The 23,168-nt window shown below is 43.6% G+C and overlaps 3 protein-coding genes across 4 annotated transcripts in view; 2 read left to right on the top strand and 1 right to left on the bottom strand.

Moving 5' to 3' along the window:
* The window catches only part of ELP1 (elongator acetyltransferase complex subunit 1), a 31,645-nt gene extending 29,785 nt beyond the window's left edge, over positions 1 to 1,860 (top strand). Inside the window, exon 36 of the mRNA XM_083884219.1 lies at positions 186 to 1,860. Within this exon, the coding sequence (XP_083740345.1) occupies positions 186 to 253 (68 nt within the window). The 3' untranslated portion in view covers positions 254 to 1,860. The remainder of the gene's footprint in view (positions 1 to 185) is intronic.
* A 3,271-nt stretch (positions 1,861 to 5,131) lies between these two features.
* On the bottom strand, positions 5,132 to 14,831 carry APTX (aprataxin). Of its 2 annotated transcripts, none has more exons than XM_083884496.1 (8): positions 14,754 to 14,831; positions 13,940 to 14,076; positions 13,190 to 13,236; positions 11,251 to 11,562; positions 9,768 to 9,827; positions 6,712 to 6,938; positions 5,809 to 5,912; positions 5,132 to 5,508 (listed from the first exon to the last, which is right to left on the bottom strand). In XM_083884496.1, exons 2-8 carry the CDS (start codon positions 14,067 to 14,069, stop codon positions 5,354 to 5,356), a joined length of 1,035 nt encoding a protein of 344 aa, XP_083740622.1. In that variant the 5' UTR covers positions 14,070 to 14,076; positions 14,754 to 14,831; the 3' UTR covers positions 5,132 to 5,353. The 2 variants fall into 2 exon arrangements, with proteins under 2 accessions (XP_083740622.1, XP_083740623.1); XM_083884497.1 differs by lacking the exon at positions 14,754 to 14,831 and adding an exon at positions 14,576 to 14,671.
* Positions 14,832 to 15,367: 536 nt separating this feature from the next.
* On the top strand, positions 15,368 to 22,971 carry DNAJA1 (DnaJ heat shock protein family (Hsp40) member A1). Its single transcript, XM_083883391.1, has 8 exons — positions 15,368 to 15,528; positions 15,635 to 15,812; positions 16,882 to 16,986; positions 17,088 to 17,315; positions 18,672 to 18,786; positions 20,685 to 20,800; positions 21,384 to 21,484; positions 22,596 to 22,971. Exons 1-8 carry the CDS (start codon positions 15,397 to 15,399, stop codon positions 22,812 to 22,814), a joined length of 1,194 nt encoding a protein of 397 aa, XP_083739517.1. The 5' UTR covers positions 15,368 to 15,396; the 3' UTR covers positions 22,815 to 22,971.
* Positions 22,972 to 23,168: the final 197 nt, after the last annotated feature.

Raw genomic sequence — 23,168 nt, 5'->3', positions numbered from 1 at the left:
AGACACTGTCCTGTGCATGCTGATGATCAGTCACTAAAGGGAAATAACAGATGTCAAGAGATTTCTCAGCCTTGTTTGATGTAAGAAAAGTGACATTTGACAACAATCAAATATAGTTGACAACTCTTGAAAAAACTATATTGCTGTTAGCCCCTGTTCTGACACTTGTTCCATTTGCCTTTCAGATCCAGAAGTACTGGCTCCACCAAAATTAAATAAAAATCTACAGTGGAAACTGCATCTTCTCCAGTAACCAGAAGCCAAGGAATCCCTGTGGACTCTGAACTTTGTTAACTTTTCATATAATTTCACTATATCTTTGCAGAAGCCGTTGCTGTTCTGGTTTTTCTGATACACTGTTCTTGAGGCTGCACAAGTGAAGGGTCTCTCCACCTGGTGCAGCTGTGACTGTGACCCGTATGGTGTCACACTTTCAGACACAGCCACTCACATCCACTGCAGAGGTGGCTTGTGAGGCTGGGGAGCAAAAAATGTGCAGCTCTGAAAGCTCCTACCACTGTTCCCCTTTTCTGGATGAAGCAATCCCACCAGTATTGGATGGGTTATCTTCTCTGCCCTCCCTCCCAGAGTTAATACCTGCCATGATGACCACGAGATCACATTTTAAGCACAGCCTACTTTAGAGAATTCTCCTGTAAGACTGTACCAATAGCAAATTGCTGTAGTTGTTAAATGAATTTTGTGTTTTCTCTGCTGAATCTGGGTGTTGCTGATACCACATTTTCATCATTGCTTTGTTACTTCAAAGTGAATCCTGCAGTGCCAACAGTCATTGCTGTATTGAAACTGGGCCCATTCACAAGCGGGAGGTCTTGGACAGAGGAAAACACGAACAAAAGCAGGATGGAGGTGTCAGTGTCACACTCTGCTGGGTAATACCTGATTATCTGAGATCAAAGAAGATAGACCAATGCTGCTTTATGGCACTGACAAATCAGCAGCTGTACCCTGATAATGCTGTGCACTATTGCAGAACTGTGTCATCGGGAAACTGGTCTTGTATTGAGAATTAGGTTTTACCCCAGAATACTTCTGCAATCTGATGTGAGAAGTAGCAGCAGCAGTTCTGGGAGCAGAGGAAGGAGACAAGGCTGGAAACTCTTTCAGTGGTAGCATCCCATTCTTGGTTAGTTTTGGCCTGGCAGCTGCAGTGTTCAGGCCATTTCCATTGGGTGCTGCAGAAAAACATGGCACAAACAAGGTGCCATGGAGGTGTTTAATGGCACAGCAGTGAGCTGTGTTCTGATTGCACAACATGAGCATGTCCAGTGCTGCAGGTCACTGTTTTTGTGTGGCAAGAACTCCATCAGATGGGGGTGCCCATTTGGTCTTGCACTGTATGTTGTGCTGTCTTGGGCCTGCTGAAGGGCAGTGGTAAAAGTCTTTTGTCAGTGTGAAGCATTGGAGCACATTTTATTTCCAGTTGTTCTGAGTTTTATGGCTGGTTCTGGGTTGTGTGGGTATGACTTAAGCTTGTCAAATATTGTGACTACACTGGAAAGAGAATCTCCAAGAGCAGATAAAACATATTGAGATGGCAAAACACATGAAAGACTTTATAGGCCAAGACTGTTTCACAGGATCTGGGTCTTCAAAATGGTAGCATAGTCCATGGTGAAATACAGAAACTATCTACCAGATCTGGAGAAAGGGTTGATGAGGGAGTCTGTGCTCCTCTGCAGAGCACTCTGGCACTGCAACTGAAATATGACACTGACATCAGTAATTCCTAACATTCCTAAATCCAGTGCCAGGAAATGCTGAGGTCTTGTGCAACCTAATCTGTTGTCTAGAAAGAGAACACATAAAAAGGTAAAATTGCCACTGGCTTACCAAGGATTTGTGCTTGTGTCTGTGTATGATTTCTTTTGCTTTTCCATTATGGTGATGGTGAAAGCCAAAGATGGTTTGGGGTTAGGTGTGCTTTCTTGTGTTCCCATCAAGGCAAAACCCCTTTAAATCTGCCATCCAAGTGAAAAAAAATCTTCTAAATCATTCATCACTGAATTCCTACTGTCTTCTCCTACATCCTTCCCTCCTGAGTGAACTTGGAGGAAGGAGCAGTAGAGCTGTGATCAGCACCTGGTGAGCCTTGAGGGGGGATGTCCTGCTTCAGCAACTGCTTCTGCAGTTGCTGAACTTTAGTTTCTTCTTAGCAGCAGCTAGGAGTGGGCTGGCATGTTTTTTTTGCATTCTTGGTGATGCATTTAATCTTTAAATGTACTCAGCTTTAGTTACTGTCATTACAGACACATTGAATTTGCTCTTAAAAATTCTGTGGAGGCTCCTACAAAGTTACTGGGAATGGAAGTAAGCCATTAATGCAGAAGTACAGAGTTAACTACAAAAATGTCTCCACTTCTCAGCAAATGTGGCTGTATGGAAGCCTGTTTCTCTTGTTAGATATTTTTCACCTGTCTGCTGATTATCTTCATTAAATGAAAGGAAATCCGTCAAGTTCAGTAGGAACTTTCATGAACAGATCCACAAACAGTGTGGTTCATTGGAGCAGCAGATTATATCTTGTTAGATTGCCAGTGATAAACACACCTGCAAAATACAAGTGTATAGTGCTATGTACAAGTGTTCCCAGGTATACTCCAATGGAGTCAGAGTCATAGATCTTCCAAAGAGGCATCCCTGCTCTGGGGAAGAGACAAGACTGTTGACTTGTCTGCAAGGTGGTCATGTTCTCATTCTCTTGCCTTAGAAGCTTTCAAAGAATGATTTTTTTCTTTTTTGGAGAAGCAGAGATGAGACTATAGTCAAATATTCTCTAACTGCAATTGTAAACGGAGAGGGGGGGAGATAAGGACTTTCTGTGTAAAAGAGTATTGAGAGTTGCAAAGAGGACAGAGACAGTGGGGTCTGTGGGTGCCCTGCAAAGCCACATGCAAAGTAACTTGTGACAATGTCTACGTTTCATTCCTTGGTTTCCTTCGTGGCCTTGAGGCTACCCCTACAGGCGGCTGCCCCTTGTTGGCTTCAGAGCACCTGTGCCCACTGCTGCCTTCCTGCAGACCTTTCCCATACAGGAGTGACCTCACACAGCAAGTGCTGGACATGCTGCCATGCCTCCCTCTGGGGCCACTCATTTACAACATCATACATAGGCTTGTTACTCTGAATCGTGCATTTGAGTGTGTGGGAACTGTGGCTCAGCTGCACACTGTTCCTATACAGATGGATTGCAAGGGTTTATGCTTCACTCTGACCTGCTCTGAGATGTACTAAAACCATGATTCCCACCCAAATATGATGGGCTATAAGCAGTGGATTTCACCATGAAGAAGCATGGCTTCCCTTTCTGGCCTGTGTCTGCCATGAGAAAGACCACAGCTCTCCAGCATTTGCAACTGGCCTTGGTCCAAATTGGTTCCTGTTGCAAAGCATTAGCATTTACCTCGACTGAGGTGAAGTCCTAGTTTGTGTCAAGAATTAATTCACAGTGTGGCTGTGCTTTTGTCATTGTTCCTTACTCTCCAAGCTTTGTTTTGTAATTTAAGGCATATTATTACTGATGTCAGCAAAAGCTGAACTCTGACTGGTGTTTTAAATTAGACCATGGCCACCCCTTCACCTTGATGGTACCCCATTCTGGTATGGTTTAAGAAAAGATTTCACACAGTCATGAGAACAATAAATACTTTAAAGACACAGAAAAGTGGGAAATGGCAGGGTCTTGTAGAATAGTTTTGAAACAAGTAGAGAAAACAAACAGAAATCTTGAATCAGATACTGAACACTGCATTTGGCAATGTTCCATGTTTTACTGAAATTGATTAAATCAGCTAAAAAAGCATCCTTTTTATGAACTTAGTTCATTATAATGTGAAAACCACATCTCTAAAGCTTAGATTATGCACCTCCAAATTAATCTTACCTACTGAATACGCATAATAAATTTGAAACCCATTGTAGCCTTAAATTGAAGCAGGCAAAAGGTTGTTGAATAGCTATTGAGTAGGCAGGTATTTAGACATCAGGTAAGTGCAGACTTAGATATTTTGGAAATATCTTAGTGCTTGGCTAGAACTGGGTGTGCTGGTTCTGTGGATTCACCACCTCGCACCCATCTCTGCACAAGCACAAAATAAAACAGGACCAACCTTCTGTATGGATTGGATGCTTGCATACCAGGTTGAAAGAACACATTTTTGGGGACAACTTTATGACAAGAACACCTTTTTTCTTTTCCAGCAACATCAACTTACTATTTGCCCCATTTGAGTGGGTCCAGCAATATGCTGCTGCATGAGGGAATGGAAGAAGAAGACACTCTCTCCCCATGGAATGTGTTACTGTTAGGAGCAGCATTTTGCATGTATAGCAAAAGCTCTGTGCACTCTTACTGAAAGCCATTTCACCCAGAGAGTCTTAAGTCAAAGCTGGGCTTAGGATGAAGTTGAACTCCACAAACCAGATCAGGACAGCAGAGATTTTTACTAGTAACTGTTTTGCTGCTTCTGAAAGTTTACATCTTGACAACAATCAAATGACTAGAGACTCACTAAAATCCTGATTGGACAAACAGGGCAGGATTAAACCACAGAATTTCTGTACTAACCTCAACATAAGCTGACAAGCAACTGCAAACCTTGATAGTTCTATGACTCTGGGGAGCAGTAAAGCTGACCATTGTGTATTACACATGTATTTCATACAAAAATGCTTAAACACATCCTTGTACCCAAGAGATTGTTTGCCCCATTTAGAGCCTGAGCAGTGGCTGTCCTGGCACCCTGGTGAGGGGCAAAGCCCACTCCACAGCTGAGGGGCAGTTCAGCAGCACTGACTGTCAGGCCTTTCAGTGGCACAGCAAAGCAGGGATGGATCAGCTGCTGCTCCTTCCTGTCTACTGACAGTACGTTCTGTCAGCCACACCAGTGCTTGCAACATTAACATGTAGGAGGAACTTCAGTGGTAGGCAGAAAACATCAAGAGAAAGACCTCTGAATCATTGTTTCTTTCTCAGTAGAAACCTAGATCTGGGCTCAGTTCAGCTTCTGAATTAAAATAAATCTTTTCATCCAAACAAAGCACTTCTCCCAGACTTCAGTTCACTTATAGATTAGTGTGACTGTACCACAGTAAAGCTGCAACCAAAAGCTTCAATTTCAGAGGTCACTTTATTTATATTTTTAGTAGGGAGGAAGAAGAGGGCTTGGTTTTTTGTTGAAGTATTACTAAATTAGTATGCTGCTGTTTCCAGGCTATTTTCCCCACATTACATTTGTCATTCCAGTTAATAAACATACATTTCCGTTAACATTTTGTGGGTTTTATGATGCTTGAAGTCTGAAGATAGACTGAAAGATGATTTTTTGCAAAATCATTTTGGCCAGTGTTTCCTAAGATGTTCCTTTAACTGTGGGATTGTGGACTGCTTTTCTTTACAGCGATGGCACCTGAGGGGAAGTTTGAGAAGTTCAGAGATATGCTCTTTCACCATCACTTTTCCCGTGCTTCTTACCATCTCTATCACATCTGGGGATAAAAATAAAAAAGATCATAAGTATTGAGAACACGTAACATCATGAAGCACATGATACTGCAAATCTCTGTGCACTGTTTTGCATGCACAGTGTGTCATTGCTGCATTCTAATTTAAACCAGCCACAAAATTCATTGAGTTTTATTCAGTGCTACTCCCCAGTATCTTAAATTAAATAAAACCTTTCACTTGCTGCAATAAAATGTATACCTTGCACATTTGTTTGAGAGAAAATCCCAAAGCTAGAACCTGCAAGCAGCATTCTGTTATGAAATACTTTTCCTAATCATTACCTTGAGAGTTTAAGAAGTAGTCTGTAGTAAAAGAATTCCAGTGCTTTTTTGTTTTTAGGGCCGGGGAATCAAAATCCTGGCTGATGACATGCAAATGTAGCTGACTGAAAAAAATACATAACATAGATACGAGAGAAAAAGGTTAATGCTCAAAGTTGTTTTGCAGTTGAATCAGTTGCAAACATGATTCAACAGAGTGCCAGCCTTGTGGGTCAGTCCTGACCCTGTGACAAAAGAAACACAGTCTGTTCTGGAACACTGTCTCTTGCCAACCATTTCACTTATAAACAGTCAGGGTCGCTAGTCTGCATATTCTGTTGGCGCCTCACTGCAGTCTATATTCCTGCTCATTTCCAAAAAGGTGGAGACAGTCGCATCAGCAAACCAAAGACTTATTAAAACTTACCAAAGTTTTATTATTAGTAGAGTAATTGAGTGGGACTTATCAGTGCTCAAAAGCTTCATTCAAGAACTGGAGAACAACTGACTGCAGTATCAACAGGCACTTGGACATTCTAAGGTCTGGATTTAGACACAAGACTCACATCCTTGTTCAGTATTAGGAGGACTTGACAGGTCTAGGAGTCAGTCTCTAATGCCACACTGGTGCCCTAGGAGGGGGAAGCCCTAGCATTGCCAGCAGTGCTCCTGTCACTGGGGCTGGACCACAGGTGTCCCATAGCCCCAGGCACCAACCTCTGCTAGAGAAGCCCAACAGGCATTTCCCACCGTGCCAAAGATGCCTGTGCATGGAGACCTATACAGTAGTGTGGGGCACACCAAGCTGTTTAGTGTTGAGGAAGATTGCCTGTTCTTTAGCAATGCCAAATCTCAAGGATTTACCCCCAAATCTATGTAACTGAAGGAACAGCATGCCCACCACATGACTCCTCTAGGTCTTACCTCATACTGGGGATAGCATGGTAACCCAGTCTGAACTCCAGACTCTCGCTGGCAGGGCACTGTTCGATCATTTTTTGCCCAACGGCATGCATATGTTCTAAGAGTTCAAGGTGGTCCCTGGTGACTGACTTCAGGCTTGAAATGGGGTCCCATGGTAAGATAAGCCAGTGGTAACGTGCTTTGGGATATTTATCCTTGATGACTACAGTCTTTTCGTCTTTGTAAACCTTGCAAAGACAAAATAACTAGGTTACTTTCTGATTGAAAGTTAAATATATTATTTCTATAAGCACTATATTTAGTGGAGAGATGCTATCCAGCGAGAACTTTTGCTGGAATTAAGTTGCTCCAGAATAAGCACCTTCTTCCATAACATATACCAGGGAGCTATGGAGAAGTGTTCCGGTTTCCTTTTTTATAAAAGGAAAAAGCTGTCTAATCTTACTTTGCAGTAAGTTAACCATAGCTATAGGTGTATATGAACACTTGAAAATCACCTGGACTGAGGCACCAGTGAGGCCTAGGGAACTCTACTTCCATCAAGGCTCCATTCAAGCTCTGCAGTCACAAACAAAACCACTGTGCTCAATATAGAACATGTAAGAATGCACTGGGCTGCAGATTCTTGGAGTGAAGCACAAATCTCAGATGTGCTACCAACAGTTTACTGCAGACCTCCACCAGCATTGCAAAGACAAAAATATTCAAGTCTGGGCTATTTCAGTTCATCCTATCCAGTGTGCTGCTTTGTAAGATCACTCACAGGAAGGAGAACAGACTCCTGTCTATGATTCCTGTCTTCTTCCTGTTTTCATTTTGTTTTGCCTTCTGTAACAATTCAATGAGGCTGAGGAAGGGAAATGGTTGGGAAGCTTGTGGACAACTGTGGGGAGAACGCAGCAATAAAAAGCTGTCAGGTTGTGAAGCAGAAACTGTGTATTGTGCCTCTGGTCTTTTAGCAGGGCACCTGCTGATGAGAGATGGATGACATCTTTATCACCTTTGCTAATTATTCTTGTATGTTTATATACAGACCAGTTTTACTCTACAGGAAGGAAGATTAAAGTTCTATCAGTACACAAATCACAAGACTGATTATTTCAGCAGCAAGATATTTTATACACACATTCTAGTGTGTCTACACTCCTGCTGCCAGTAGGAAAAGGATAATTTTCAAGTCTTTTCAGAAGAAAGAAATATTGCCATTTAATATTTGATTAAAAAGAAAATATAGGAGTTCTGTTGTTTGTGCATTCATATTTAGGCTACAACTAATAAAGCTAATCTTCACTCACAAACAGTTTGTGTCTAACATTAAAAGAACAGTTTTAAAACTTGCTTACATTTTGGGTCAATAAAGCCCTGTTTGGTAAGTATATAGAATTCTGCTTCAGGGATAAAAATTAAGCTTCATGTCTAAAGTAAGGAAGAATTTCCATAATTTTACCATCCCATATAGATAGACTCATTTGAAAGTGCTGGCAATCTACGACAATGGGCATCCAATTCTTCTGTAAATCTATGCAGTTCAACACTTCATACTTGGATTTAAAAAGAAAAATCAGTCAAGAAATAGGAGCCTTCTTAGTTTAGTTATCAGCTAAGTGAGGAACTGGCTCACAGGCTGGGTATGAAGGGTTACAGTGAATCAGACATCAGACTGGAGACCTGTCACTGATGGGGTTCCACAGGGCTCCATCCTCAGCCCTGTGCTCTTCAACATCTTCATAAATGACCTGGGCACAGGACTGGAAGGAATAGAAAACAAGTTTGCAAATGACACTAAATTGGGAGGAACTGTCAACTCCCTTGAAGGCAGGAAGGCCCTGCAAAGAGACTTGGACAAATTAGAGGGTTGGGCAGAAGTTTAACAACAGAAAGTGCCAGATTCTGCACCTGGGGGTCCTGATCTGTGGCAAGTTGAACATGAGCCAGCAGTGTCCTGGCAGCCGGGAGAGCCACCTGTGTCCTCGGGTGCATCAGGCACAGCATCACAGCCGGGTAAGGGAGGGGATTGTCCCCTCTGCTCTGCTCTGGGGCAGCCTCACCTCCACTGTGGAGGCAGTTCTGGGTGACACAATAGAAGATATTAAGGTCCTAGAAAGTGTCCAAAAGAGGGCTAAGAAGATGGTGAAGGGCCTTGAAAGGAAGCCATATCAAGAACAGTGAGGTCACTTGGTCTGTTCAGCCTGGAGGAGACTGAGGGGAGACCTCATTGAAGTCTACAACTTCCTTTTGAGGGGACAAGAAGTGGCAGGCACTGATCTCTTCACTCTTATGACCAGTGATAGGACTTGAGGAAATGGCCTGAAGCTGAGTCAGGGGAGATTTAGGCTGGATATCAGAAAAAAGTTCTTCACTCAGAGGGTGGCTGGGCACTGGAACAGACTTGCCAGGAAAGTCATCATGGCATCAGGTCTGTCAGAGTTCAAGAAGCACTCTCAGTTACATGGTGTGATTTCTGGAGATGTCCTGTGCAGGGCAGAAAGTTGGATTCAATGATCCTGACAGGTCCCTTCCAACTCAACATACACTATGACTCTAAATTATTTTCAGCCTGACAGTGATCTCACCTGAAGAGGCCCAGTGAGACCAGGGATCAGATCCTATCGGCTGACATAAAGGTGTGAAAGTTAAGAATTTGCTGGAAACCAGGAAATTGTACTAAGAAACAAGACAGTGGTAACTGATGGAGAATGGGAACCTCTGTGTTTGCTCAGCTTCAAATGATAACCCCATTTTAGTTCGTTTCCCTGATGAAACAAAGCAACTGCACAGCTTGCCTGCTCTCCCATCATCCTTTTTGAAATCTGTTGGCCAAATCTCACGGTACAGAGAACTCAAAGACAATTAAGACAATGACACTCTGCAAAATCAGTACAATAGAGACTCCCAAGTTAATGTTATTAAAGAGAGAGATGCAAGTACCTTTCAGCCCTTATGCATGACTCCACTGATTATTCGGATCGTTAAAGCAAATTGCAGAAGGAAGAAGGCAAGCTCATTCAGCTTTGCTAGACAGGATCTACTGTAAAGTACAAGTATACAGCTCTCACCTGCATCTTTGGATCTTGCATGGAGCTCTTTAGACCCTGACTCCAGTGTCCTAAATGTTCCTATAGCACAGAATGGGGAGAATGAATTGTAAGACAATTAAGTGTCCAAATATATATTTTAAAGGATTCAGTTAAGAACATTCATTAGTACACAGCAGTACAGTAACAGCTGAATGAGAATTAGAAGAAAAAATATAAATATAGAAGCTCAATTATTTCCCTTTTACAAAATGCCAACACACCTGCTCCAACTGGCCCCAAAAAGCTACTTTTGAAAACTCTTAACAAGATACTGTGAAGATGGAAAGTTCAATCTTCCAAACACTAGAAACTGAACAATGGGGAGCTATAAATGTGTTTAATAACTTGCCTGCATGTGTCATGGTACAAGGCCCTCTGCTTCAGGGACCACAAGAACCAAAGAAAAATCAAAGATCTCTATTAACTGTCCTATCCCATACTGCTCTGCACAGAACAAAGTCATTGCAGTGTGTGGCCTTATCCTTAGATGTATTGATTTTTTTTGTATTGTGCAGTGGCTTGTACAGAAAACAAGAAAGGCACAGGAAGATCAAGCCAAGATAAGCTATTTCTTAAGTTAGCTACTGAACACCTAATAGAGGGTGTGCCTCGAATGCACCTTTTTTAAAACTGATGTTTTAACTACTCAGATCAGCAATGATGTTCATCATATTCTTATAAAGGAAGAAGTTCAAACATTATTACTGGCAGGGAAACAGTGTGAGTTGTCAGCTCCTTGCTCATTCCACCACAAATCTGGTCCTAATATAACCAGCCCAAGTGCATAAATAAAGTGGCTAACTCACAGCAACCTGAGATTAAAATTTTGTCTTAAGGGGTTTCATTTCTGTGTATTCTCCTCCAGCACTGCACTAGTTCCAAATGCATTAAGATCTTTTATTTTGTCCATATCACAGGGCTAAAAACTCCTTTCCAAAGATTCTGGCTGGTAACATTCATTAATGTAAAAATGGTTCTGCCATACGGAATGAACAAAGCAGAAAAAAAAAAAAAAAGCCCCGTGCAATTACAAACAAAGTAACTAAAAATCAAAAAGGCTCAGGTTGTTCTGTTCTCTGTACACTTGCTTTTAGATAATCACTGAAGAGCCAGGACAGTGTCCCTGCGTGACTCCAGATAAATGGAGCTCTTGTGGACTGTCCTTCTAGCAGAAACTGCAGCAGAAAACAGAGATTAAATCCTCATTTGCTATAGGGAAGCTCCCTCACACACACCTAACCCTCAGGTCAAGTTAGAATGGGTCCCAAGTAACTTTCCAAGGGTCTGGGTGATGTCAGGAGCATGTAACACCTCTCATGCTCTGTATACTGTGGATCCGAGGATCTGTGTTCACCTGAGATGCCTGCCACCAGCTGAACCCACAAAAGTAAAAGACCACGTCTCCTCATGGAAAAGACAACCCCAGGAGAAACAGCACAAGTATTAATACCAACACACTTGCCTTTTTGCTCGAAGATCCTTCATGTGTAGATACACTGGTATTGCTTAGCTTGGGATTTGTAGAACTGCCCTGTGTATCCACCGCCTCCAACTTCATTGTTTTTCTGGGCACAAGCTCTATATCATCATTCTCACAGGAGTCCTCCTGTGGCATCCTGTCTGCTGTTGGAACAGTTTTCCCAGACTCTTCGGCAAATTGCACCATGTAGGGGTAAAGGTTATTCACAATATGCAGAACTTGGCCTGGCTTCATTTTCACCACTTCATCCTTACCAATATTCACAAGATCAATACTAGTTGGGTTGACCCCTATCTTTGGTAGACAGAAAAGGAGAAAAATAGTAGAAAATGATGCTGTAAGTGGAATCGCCAATTTCTGTTCAGTTCTCCTGGAATGCCACCATCCTGGAAAGCAAATGCATTTGGTATTCACTGCCCACCCTGCCCACATCAACTCGCTTTAGCAGACCAGGCACTGCAGCACCGTGGACATCTGCTTCTGTCCCAGTCTTGCAGTCACAGCTGTCAGCAGACAACTCCAGGGCCTAGAGCCACAGGGAGCCTGGGTCTGCAGCAGCGAGAGAGTTACAGCATCACTTGTGCTGCACTTCCCTCACCAATTAGCAACCTATTAAACCACAAGTAACAGCAGCAACTATTTCTGAGGAGTAAGAGCAGTTTTAGTGAATTATTTTAGTGCAAGCACACTGTGGTGTAGGCAACCTACAGTGAGTGATTGCTTGATAGATGGATTTTACCTCATCATGTGGGTGACCCCACAAAAATTAGGAGTCTCCAGCAAACTGCTTTTGGTTAATGTTTATGCATGAAACAGGCTTCAGGAAATCAGCTCTATCTTGTGACTGATGAACTCAGTCAGAGTGTTTCATTAGCTTTGTTGCTGCCATACCTGCTTCACAAGATGGTACCATACCTCTCACTTGGTATTCACTGCAATGAACACACATCTGATTCCAATCAGGATCTCTTTGGTGTACAGCTCTGCAGTTTTGTCCAGGTCAAGGAAGCTTCCCATCAGCAAATGAAGTATCAAACAACTGATCAATGGAACCTTGTGCTACACACCTCCCACCTGGGCAGCAACTCTTTAATAGGCAGTGAAAATATGCTAGTACCCACCACCAGAGAGTACTCCCAGTTTGAGATTCCAGTAACACAATATTCAAATCATGACCAAGGCTAATTTCTGTGAAAAACTGAGATATCTCTGCCAGATTCATCAGATACCACTGGGGTGCCTGTGCCTAGTGGGCTCTGGAGGCATTTTGAGAGAAGACATTTTTCCTCAGTAGGCAGAACACGTGTTGTGCTGTCCACATAGGCTGATGCTGTGGGCACACACACAAACATCAGCACCAGAGACCTTTCCCCTCATATTACCTCAGAGATACTGGGTCTCATAAGTATGAGGGAGTATCCCTGCCTCCAGCCATCTGGTACATGAGCCTTCCTGCTGTCCTGAGTGCTGTCTCACATCTCATCCCATCCCTTCCCAAAAGTAACCACATCTCTGGCTCTATCAGCCCACCAACAAAAATCTTCTACAACTGCGTAGTCCCATTAACACAAGAATTTCAACTTTAAAGCAAGGGCTGCCTCAGCTTGTGAAGTTTAAGGCTCAGGAGGAAGATAAGCAAGTTTAGTAGAAGTCCTAAGTCTCTCAGCATTTCCTGATGCTGCAAGTCTGGCTGTCTTAGACTAGAGTGTATCTGGAAGAAATAGTGCAGTCTTCCACTGAGGTGCACAAAGAAATAAGTTCACTTCTGAGGGCGACTTGCTGTAACCTCCCTTGGTGACAAGAAAGCTTCAGATCCCTCAGGCCCAGTGACCAGAATCATCACTTCGAGCATTTGTGGAGTTAAGTACACAACTGCCCAGTAAGTACCAGAAATACTGTAAATCCATGCATAAAAACATACCTGTTTAACTGTCACATAGCCCTTGTTACAGTCTGCTTTTAACTGAACTGGAAAAGAAAGAACAAAGTGTCACAAAACAATGTGAATAAAAAGAACACTGCTGCATCACCCAGTGCTGAAAACACACCTCTTTTTGAGGATCTGTTTCTTTCTGGAGCTGATCTTTGTTAATGTATGCCAAGAATACTGCCTTGTCTCTTCTTTCTAGGACCACATGTAAAAACAAAAGCCACCCATAAACTGAGCCAAGGGTGGAATTACTTCAGAACAAAGGTCGATGTCTTATACATGTTCTTGATATTCTTACCAGCCCTCTGTGACAATAAGGCAATAGAGCAAGACTGGGTCCAGAGGCACAGAAGGCAGGGAAGATGTGCAGTATTGAAAATGTGACAGGTATTTTCATATATTCTACAAGACACCATTTTATGCATAAAATAAAAGTCATGCTAAAAATCAGTTGATGGAATACTAGGGAGAAGAAATGCTGCTCACGAAGCAGGGATGCAGACAGTGGAACACAACTGTGGACCTGAAACTCACATTAAGGTTTAATGCTTTAGTTTATAGAGGTGGACATCCTGTTGTGGAGTGTCTCTGATTCTTTAGGTCCCAGAGATCTTTGTAAGTGCTCATTAAAAAGGCTTGATGACTTCAAGAACCAGGCAATACTGTAGACCACACGGAGGAACAAGGCAAGCTCAGCTGCCGCTGCACGTAGAAAGCAGGATTTGAGCTAAATCACCTTACCTTGCTGCCGCGAACACTTCTTATCTGTAATCCCAGTCTCTGGGCCACGCCCAATTACCACAGCTTCCAAGTGTGGCAGTTTCACTCGCTGAGTGCATTTCTCTTTCCCCACGAGCCAGCACACACGCATCTCTGTGCTACAGCGTAAAATAAACAGTGTGTCACCAACGTGCCACTTCCTGATGGGCCACCTTCCTGTGGAACAGGGTCCATGAATTCTGTTCCCAGCCCATCCATTAGCTGGGCCAATTCTGCTAACTTGGTTCATGTTTCCGAAATTCAAGGCAAGGCACGTCACCAGCACTTGCATAATCTAAGAGCAGGTTGCTGTTGAAAGGGCAATCCTGTTTTCCTTCCTACACTACCATACATTCTCACATCCATAATCCATATACAGGAAAAATTGATTGGATTGATAGTTCCATCTGACAGAAGAGCCTAGCCACAAAATAGCTCAATTTGTTTTCCACTGAATCAGAGATCACCTGACAGATTAACTTAACCACCAAAACAAGAGACAGCAGCAGAAGACAAGAGATGATGAGAGAGTCGGGATAGCTTTATCCAGCACACGGACCATGGTATGAAACCTTCGAGTTTACAGTGATTTGACCCTGGACACCCAAGATCCCTCACCCTGCCCAGTGCTCGGCGCTGTTCCTCCCAGCTCTCTGGTGGTGAGCTCATCCTGGCGGAAAGCAAGGCTCCGTCCCCAGTGTGACACCGGGGCTGTCCCACGCCCATCCCTAAGGCACTCCTATCCCCGTGGGCCCCGTTCCCATGGCAACGCCGGGACCGACTCCATCCCCCTTACCGCGCGCGCGACGTTCGCGCCGCCGCCGCCGCAGCCAATCAGCGGCTGCAGCGCGTCTCTACGCGAGCAGGTAGCGGCTCCCGCCGCGGCGCGTGATCGGGCGCAGGCGCACTGGGGCCGCCTACAGACGGGTGGGCTGGGTCCTAGCACAGGCGCAGGCCCGTGGAGCGGGCAGGGCCGCCGGCCAGCCTGTGCGGCGGCGGAGCCAGGCCCGTGTAGGGTGAGGGGGGAAAGGTGCGGATCGGTGCCGCGAAGGCAGCGGCCGGGCCGGTTTGCCGTACCCGGTGCAGCCCGATGGCTCCGAGGGCGGGAGCCGCCCGGCGCGCAGGCGCAAAGCGAGGCGGACACGAGCCAGGGCGGGAGCCACCGCCCGCGCGGGGCGGGACCCGCGCTCAATGCGGGCGGCGGAGGCGGGCGCTGATTGGCTAAGTGTCTTCCCCTCCCGAACAACGATTGGTGGGCCGATCTCCCGGGCCCGGCGCGCGGCGGGGCAGGACTTCCGGGGTGGGGCCAGCTGTAGAGCGGTGGGGCTGCAGGACCGGCCCGAACTTTCCAGAAGAGTCGGGATCGGAGGAGCAGGGAGCGGGGTGTTCGCTCGCCGCCCCGGGGGCTTCCTGCCGCTGCCGCCACCGCCGCCACCGCCATGGTGAAAGAGACCACCTACTACGACGTGCTGGGCGTGAAGCCCAACGCGTCCGCCGAGGAGCTGAAGAAGGCCTACCGCAAGCTCGCGCTGAAGTACCACCCGGACAAGAACCCCAATGAAGGAGAGAAGGTCGGCGGGACGGGCCGGGGCGGTGGGGCCGGGCGGGAAGGGGCCGGGTGGGGGTTCCGCCGAGGGTGCCGCAGGTTCCTGAGTGCCAGTAACTGTTCTCCTGCAGTTCAAGCAGATCTCCCAGGCTTACGAAGTCCTGTCGGACCCGAAGAAGAGGGAGCTGTATGACAAAGGAGGAGAGCAAGCTATCAAGGAGGGTGGCTCTGGCGGCGGCTTCGGGTCACCCATGGACATATTCGATATGTTCTTCGGCGGCGGAGGGAGGATGCAGAGGGAGAGGCGCGGTAACGTGTCGGCGGGGGTATCCTATTCTCTGAGGACAGTGCCCTAGATGCAGGAATTTAAACAGAGTTAAACTGAAGTTACAGGCTTAATGTAAAAAATGGAGAAAAATTTTGTCCCTTAACGCCTGAAGCCACAAGGGAGGGCGTTTGGTTGATATGGTGGTAGTTTGGTCTCCTGTACATTGTCTCCTGTTAATCACTAACCAGATGTGTTTGGAGAACCTTTAGCTGAGTGTAAGCCTAGCTGTTAGTAGTCAGAATAGGAAATGGGAGGGTAAAGTAGCTTAAAATGGCTTGTTAACTAAGCTACTCTAAGTGTAGCTTCAAAAGCAACTATCTAAACAAGAGACTAAGATCCAGTTTAGTCTGTGAAGCCTTTCTGTGTTCCGTCATTGTGCAGGGGAATTAAGTTGAAGCTGCAGTAAAATGCTACCCAGAAGTTAAGCTCCAGTTTAATCACACTGGGGAAAACTTTAAATTTGTTAAGAGCAGTGCTGACCCCATCACCTCTAGTGCACATTTGGTGAAAAAGAAAAGAAAGAATGTTTTGTCTCAGAATGTTAAGAGTGTCTGTCAAAGTACTTGTAGCAACCCAGAGCTCAGGATCCTTTACAAAACTCAGCCTACAACAGCCGAAGTGCCAAGGAGTTCCTGAAGGTAAAAATATGATTGCTCATTTCTGGTTCCAAAAAGTCACCTATTGACAGGAAGAAAGTGCTGAAATGGAGGTCCCAAACAGAGTCTCTTGTTTGTAGGAGATCTGTTCAGTGACTTCGTTAAAATCAGAGTCCTGCATTATAAAACTTAAAAATTTGAGGTTCTGTATGTTCTGTTGCTCTTACTGCTTGTACTTCTCCAGAAGGTCTCTTCTGACTTTACCTGTGTCAAAGTCAAAACAACTGTTACCTAATATGACAGCAGCTGGGAAGGGGCTTTGGACCAATACAAGCAAAACAAGACAAAGCTCTATTGAAACAAGATGTAAAACCGCAGAGACTTGGTTTATCATGGCTTGGCAAGGAGATGTCCAGACCAAGCTTCTAAATTTGAGTAAATGTCTGTTTTACAGGTAAAAACGTGGTCCATCAGTTATCAGTAAGCTTAGAAGATATGTACAATGGGGCGATGAGGAAACTTGCACTGCAGAAAAACGTTATCTGTGACAAATGTGAAGGTAATGTTGAAACTGAAACTAAACAGATGATGTTTCTAAAACTTCTGGGTTGTTTTTCTTTTTGTAGGACAAAACCATCTATTTCCAATTTTTGTTTCTAGGTCGTGGTGGTAAGAAAGGGGCGGTAGAATGCTGCCCTAACTGCAGGGGAACAGGCATGCAGATCAGAATTCACCAGATCGGGCCAGGAATGGTGCAGCAGATCCAGTCTGTGTGCATGGAGTGTCAGGGGCATGGAGAGCGTATTAGCCCCAAGGACCGGTGTAAGAGCTGCAATGGCAGAAAAATTGTTAGAGAAAAGAAGATCCTAGAAGTTCACATTGACAAAGGTGAGGTGTGAGGTGTCTTATTAAGGTGAAGTATTGAACTTGAAGGTACTGACTGACTTTGCAGTGCTAAAACAGAAGATTTAGCAAATATGTGGGGTTGATTTGGTGAGTAACAGTGCTGAACACGTACACAGTACAATTGCTTGTTTCTGCCTTACAAAAAGTAGACTTGTTTCTAGGGAAGATCGACTATCTCTGTCTCTCTATCACCAGGCACTTCTAAAGCTTGGTGCATAGCTAAGAAGGAATTCTGAAGCCTGCATTACTGTAAGCAGTAAATTACTTTTCAGGTCCCTCTAAGCCCAGTTTATGATACGGTACCCTAACCAGTTTTAACTGTCTGCAGCAAAGCCCTGCAGACTCCGATCACTTTTGCTGTGTTTCAGTGTGAAGGGGAGCCAGGTCTGCTATAGTGATAGGGTGCAGAGACATTGCTAAGCCTCTCATGCTTAGAGCTCTGTTGGCTACACAACCCTGACAGTGCTGCTCAGCACAGGTACTACTACCTTGCCTGGCAAAATGCAACTCGATACACAAACACACAACGGGGATGGGTGAATGTAATGGTATTGAGTGACAAATGCATCTCTGTTGAGGGGAAGCTGATGGGAGAAGTCTCCGGAGTAGTGCAGCCTGTAAGACTGCAGAACAAGCTGACAAGTACATGACTTGGTTGAGATTATGATCTGCGACTGTTACGTATGTAAGCAGAGCCTATGTAGTGCCTGAATTTGTAGGGGACATCCTACAGTAATAAGAAATGAGAACTAGAAGGGATCTATTACTGATATTTTGAAACAGGGAAGTCTTATGAGAAGAGTATTTTTCTAGAAGGAAAGGAAGAGAGACTGATACATCATAAGAAAGGTAGTATTTTTTGTTAGATAGACTTCTTGAGTGGGTGAAACAACTTCCTTTCAGTCTGTGGAGAATGCTTCTTGAGCTTGGCAGGCACTAGGGAGATGTTTCATGGGAGATGTGCCATGTATTTATTAAAACGGAAGAAGCTGACTGGTCAATTGCTCTTGAAATGCAGTTGGTATGCAGTGTTTCTGCCTTCTTTTTTGTATTTGTGTGCATAACGAGTACTGTTTTGATGATATTTCCCTTCAGGACTTTATGTTGGTGGTTCTTTTGGCAGTACAGTTAAACTTAATGATCTTGAAACATAACACTGAATTCAGGTTAGCACCATTAAGATCTGTCAAACAAGTGATTAGATTAAAAAACAGTGGAAAGAATGATTCCTGATGTTCTTGCTGAAAGGTCCAGAGATACCTTGATACCAGCTCATGCCTATAGAAGTGTGTGTTGTTGGTGCTCTCATCTTAAATGTGTATTTGTTTTCTGCAATAGGAATGAAGGATGGTCAGAAAATAACATTCCATGGTGAAGGGGACCAAGAGCCAGGTCTGGAGCCAGGGGATATTATTATTGTCTTGGATCAGAAAGACCACTCTCTATTTACAAGGTAAAGATGCTTGAAATTCTTTTATGTTATCTCCAGTGATGTTTTTCCACATGCTTCCTTGGTTACCACTCATCTGGTACTACTGGAGTGTCAGGAGATAAGATCACGTGACTGTCAGTCAGCTGTGATCTTGTCTGGGTGGCCAGAGGAGTGCTGACGTGGGGGAATTCTGCTAGTCAGGCCACTTGTGTTCTAACAACATGAGATAATCTCCTGTGAGCTTTGGCAGCAGAAGGGGATAGAAGGCAAACAACAACAGTTACAGTTAAGAGTTTACAAATCTTTAATTTTAAGGACTCATTGAAATACTGAGGTTTTTAGTAGTTTTGAATATTTGTGACTGTTTCCTTGCTCTCAATTACTTAGCTCAGAAAATTGCCATTTAGTGTCGTCAACTATTGTCCACTAGTCCTGAAGGCACAGAAAACTTGGAATGTGTGCACATGTTTTGGTGGATCTTACCTAGAACAAACTTACTCAATTTAGTGTGCACCCTTGTGATCAAACATGTTTTCTCACATTTCATTTCCTGCCAAGTCCTATGGGCAGGATAATTGGTCCTGTCTGGTTTTTGTTGTGAGAGCACAAGTGACTCAAGTAGCCCTGACCACATCTCAGCTCTTTTGTGTTCCCAGGCAATACTGCTTGGTGTTGCACGCCTCCCTCTTTCTGTTACTATTTGTGGAATTAGTCTGTCCAGGATGTTTTGGTCCCGTTAAAAGCACCGCCAATGGTGTTGCAGAAGTGTGTTATGTTTATTGTCTCGCTGCTGTTCACAGCAGTCACAAGGAAATTGCAGGGTTTAGAGAAAGCACTTGCTTGTTTCAACACCGACCACTGACCTTGTGCTTGTAAATAGGAACAGTGAGCCAAAGGTTCTTGGGAAACCTGCAGCTGGTCTGCCTGACAATCATGTTTGGTGCTGAGCTCTTGAAGCTGGTGCCAGAATTCCGTGCCAAGGAACACTGAGCTCACAGGTTAAGAATCACTTCTCTTTGCTTTGGATGAGCTTACTCAGCTGATTTTTCTTAACTTCCCATGAAACCAGACACTGATTAAGATATGCCAAACTGTTCTCATGGTTTCCTAGGACTCGAAGTCACAGTTCTGCTAGATTATTTTTATCTATCCGTCTGCCCGCTGCCTTCAGTTATAGTGTCCTTCGATAACCCTTGATATTACTGGTCTTGTGGGGTTATGTTGAGGTCACGCTCTCGCACAAGTGGGATGTTCCTCCTCTCCTTTCAGAGTCTAAAATTAGCTTTTCGTTCAAGTCTCCTGCCAGAGACCTTTTAAAAACAGGGTGAGTGCTCTACATTCTTTGAATAAGGTGAAGGATTTTGTAACCTTTGAACGTGTAGACAATCACTAGCATTGCCATACTGAGGTCAGAACCCAATTAAAGTAATTAGCACTATCTATTCCAGATACTTCTTGGTACTTACTAGAAGGTCCTTGTATCATTACCCAGAATGCCATCTCCTGGTAATAAATCTGCAGAGTGTAACAGATTACCATAGTGAAAGCTAGTGCAATTAAGAAGGTATTTATCTACACAAAGAAAGGAATTGTCTCAGTATTTATGAGGCTGAGAGATTTTGTTTTCTTTTTTTAATTGAGAAAGAGCAATGAAGTGAGACTGGATGCAAGTGGGCCTTGTATTTCTTTCCAATAAACACTGCTAACACTTTAGATAGCTTGACGTCATCATAATGGTTCTCAGAGTGGGTATCATCCTGGTAACTGAGGAGCTACATTAATATTTGGTATTCTTTATTTAATTGCCTGGGCTTCTGTTATAATTACAGTTTATTGTAATTTCCAATTTAAATATTGAAGTTCAGTATGATCCTTTAACTGTTTCTCACTGTGACTGTTATTGATTGGTTCTGCCTTAGACGAGATGAAGATCTGCTTCTGTCTATGGATATTCAACTGGTTGAAGCACTATGTGGCTTTCAAAAGCCTATCACAACGCTGGATAACAGAACTATTATTATTACCTCCCATCCTGGTAAGAGTTGGTTTGCTTTCTGCTGGAAGTTGTAGCATACAGTGAATGCAAGCTGGAAATCTAAAGGAAGAGTAGCACCCCATCTTGGTGTAAGAGGGACTGTGTGCTGGTATCACATTCTTTGCCCTAGTCTTTGCAGTACAAATCTTAAAGTAAAAAAGGATTTTTGCATAGCAGTCAGCAGTAACTTTCTCTTTGTGTGACGTAGTAACAGATCTTACCTCATGGACGTACTTGCATCCTGAGGATATCTCATGAGAACTGAAGGCTGTGGGTCTCTGAAAACCACTTTTTCAGCCTTGGAAGCAATGGAGCACTTAATAAATTTGTAAGTATGCTTCCTTTGGGAAGCATAACAAGGTTACAGGAATGTAATGTAGACATCAATCTGCTTTCCTACTCAGATGTTACCAGGCAATAAGTTCCTGTTACTCAGGAAGTTCAACTACTACATGTTGGTGTTGCTGCCTAACCACAAGGTAGAAAGCTACATAAATATTGAAGGGAATTGTAACTGAAGCTGCTTCTGTTGCCTGCATGGTTCCCTTCCTTTTTTGTAGTTTTTTTGTTGTTGTTTTTTTAGGCCAGGTTGTTGAGCATGGGGCTATTAAGTGTGTGTTGAATGAAGGTATGCCAATTTATCGCAGACCATATGAAAAAGGACGTCTGATCATAGAATTCAGGGTAAGTGAATCAACTCATTTCCTCGGCATTTCAGGACTGAACATCCATCCAAAATTTAACCAATAAACACTACCTCAGTCAAGAAGAGATATCGATAATCAGATATTCTATTTTGGTGTTTGTTCTTTACAATGGTGAGAACATGCAACCTGTCAGAATTACAGTTCAGAGCAAAGAGAAAACTGCCAGAACACTATGCACTCAAAGTACAGAGGAGTTTCTTCAGCAGCCTTGTGAATTTCCATTTGCTTGACATATTCTTTAGTTTTTATTGTCCTGTAGGAAGGATGCATGAATAACTTCAACCTCTGCGCTGGAGCAGAAGAGTGGGTTGGAAAATGCTGATTTCCTGCTCTGGGGGAAGCTAGTGCTGGGAGCTATAGCAGTGGACCCCCTTGTCACTCTAATTAGGAACAGCAGTAGAAATGACACACAGACTCTCAGGTTTATTAACAAGTGAGAGCGATCTTTATTCTCTGAAATTTTCTTTTATAGACAGTTCCAATGGAATAAAACTTCATTGGACAGCAAATCAATACACTACCATTATTAGACAGTTAGGAGCAACACCCTTCAGTTATTTCTTGCAAGTAAACAACAGGAAGACAAACAACATGTGCAGAGATTGTTTTACTTTCTCCAAGGACTAATTAAACTCTTACTTCCAGTTTCTCAGGCCACAATATCTCAGGCCCGTATGAGAAGTCTGTGTGACTTAGCTTCACACAGATACTGTGCTGCTGCCTGATTTTTCACATTCAGCATCCACACCCCATCTGCTACAGCTTGGAATATATTTAACCATATCTCTATTGCTGACATTTTGGTTTTATATATATTAATATATGTAGTTGTATGTGCTATTATATTACGTATATACCTTGCTTTTGTGAGTATTTCCGGAGGGTGGCCTGAGTCAGAAGAAAGGTGTTGACTGAGTTGCCAGAATTAGAAACTAACATAATGCAGGCATTAAAAAACAGCTTAGTGATGTCGATAATTTTTTAAGCTCTGAATTTAAGGTAATCTGTGTCAACAAAGCTGACTTTGGCAGATATTTAACCTTGAGGTCCAGCTAGACTTGAGTAACCTTTGTTCTTGATGATTTCAGGTCATCTTCCCAGAGAGTGGCTTCCTGTCCTCAGATAAGCTGTCCTTACTTGAAAAACTGCTACCTACAAGGCAGGAGATAGAAGAAACTGAGGAAATGGAACAGGTGGAATTAGTGGACTTTGATCCATCTCAGAAGCGAAAACACCACTATAATGGAGAAGTGTATGAAGATGATGAACATCAGCCTAGAGGTGGTGTTCAGTGCCAGACATCATAAATGGGCCAGTGAATAACTTGTGATGCTTTTTTTGTATGCAGTAGTGGATGAGTGAAGGACTACAAGCAGTTTGCCCTCACTTCCTGCTATTTGTTGTTCTATCCAGCCATAGTTATTTCTAAAAGCATAAAAGAAATAAACTAAGTAATTAAACTGACTTTGCAATTTGTGTAAAGCTCCAGGATGCAAGCTGAAATGAAGTTGACTGCACTTCACCCCTGCCTCTTGGTCTAGAAAACTCCTTTACCTTTTTGTCTTTTATTCCAGACCTTGTAATTCCTGTATGTGTGCAATTGCCCAGGCTTAAACTAAGATTCTGTGGTGTGATTTTTAGGACTTCTAGATCTTAGACTC

The sequence above is a fragment of the Zosterops lateralis genome (assembly GCF_965231275.1).
Source record: "Zosterops lateralis genome assembly, chromosome: Z".
Taxonomy (NCBI): Eukaryota; Metazoa; Chordata; class Aves; order Passeriformes; family Zosteropidae; genus Zosterops; species Zosterops lateralis.
Note: the sequence above shows the minus strand (reverse complement) of the source record. Positions and strands in the feature narration are given on the sequence as shown.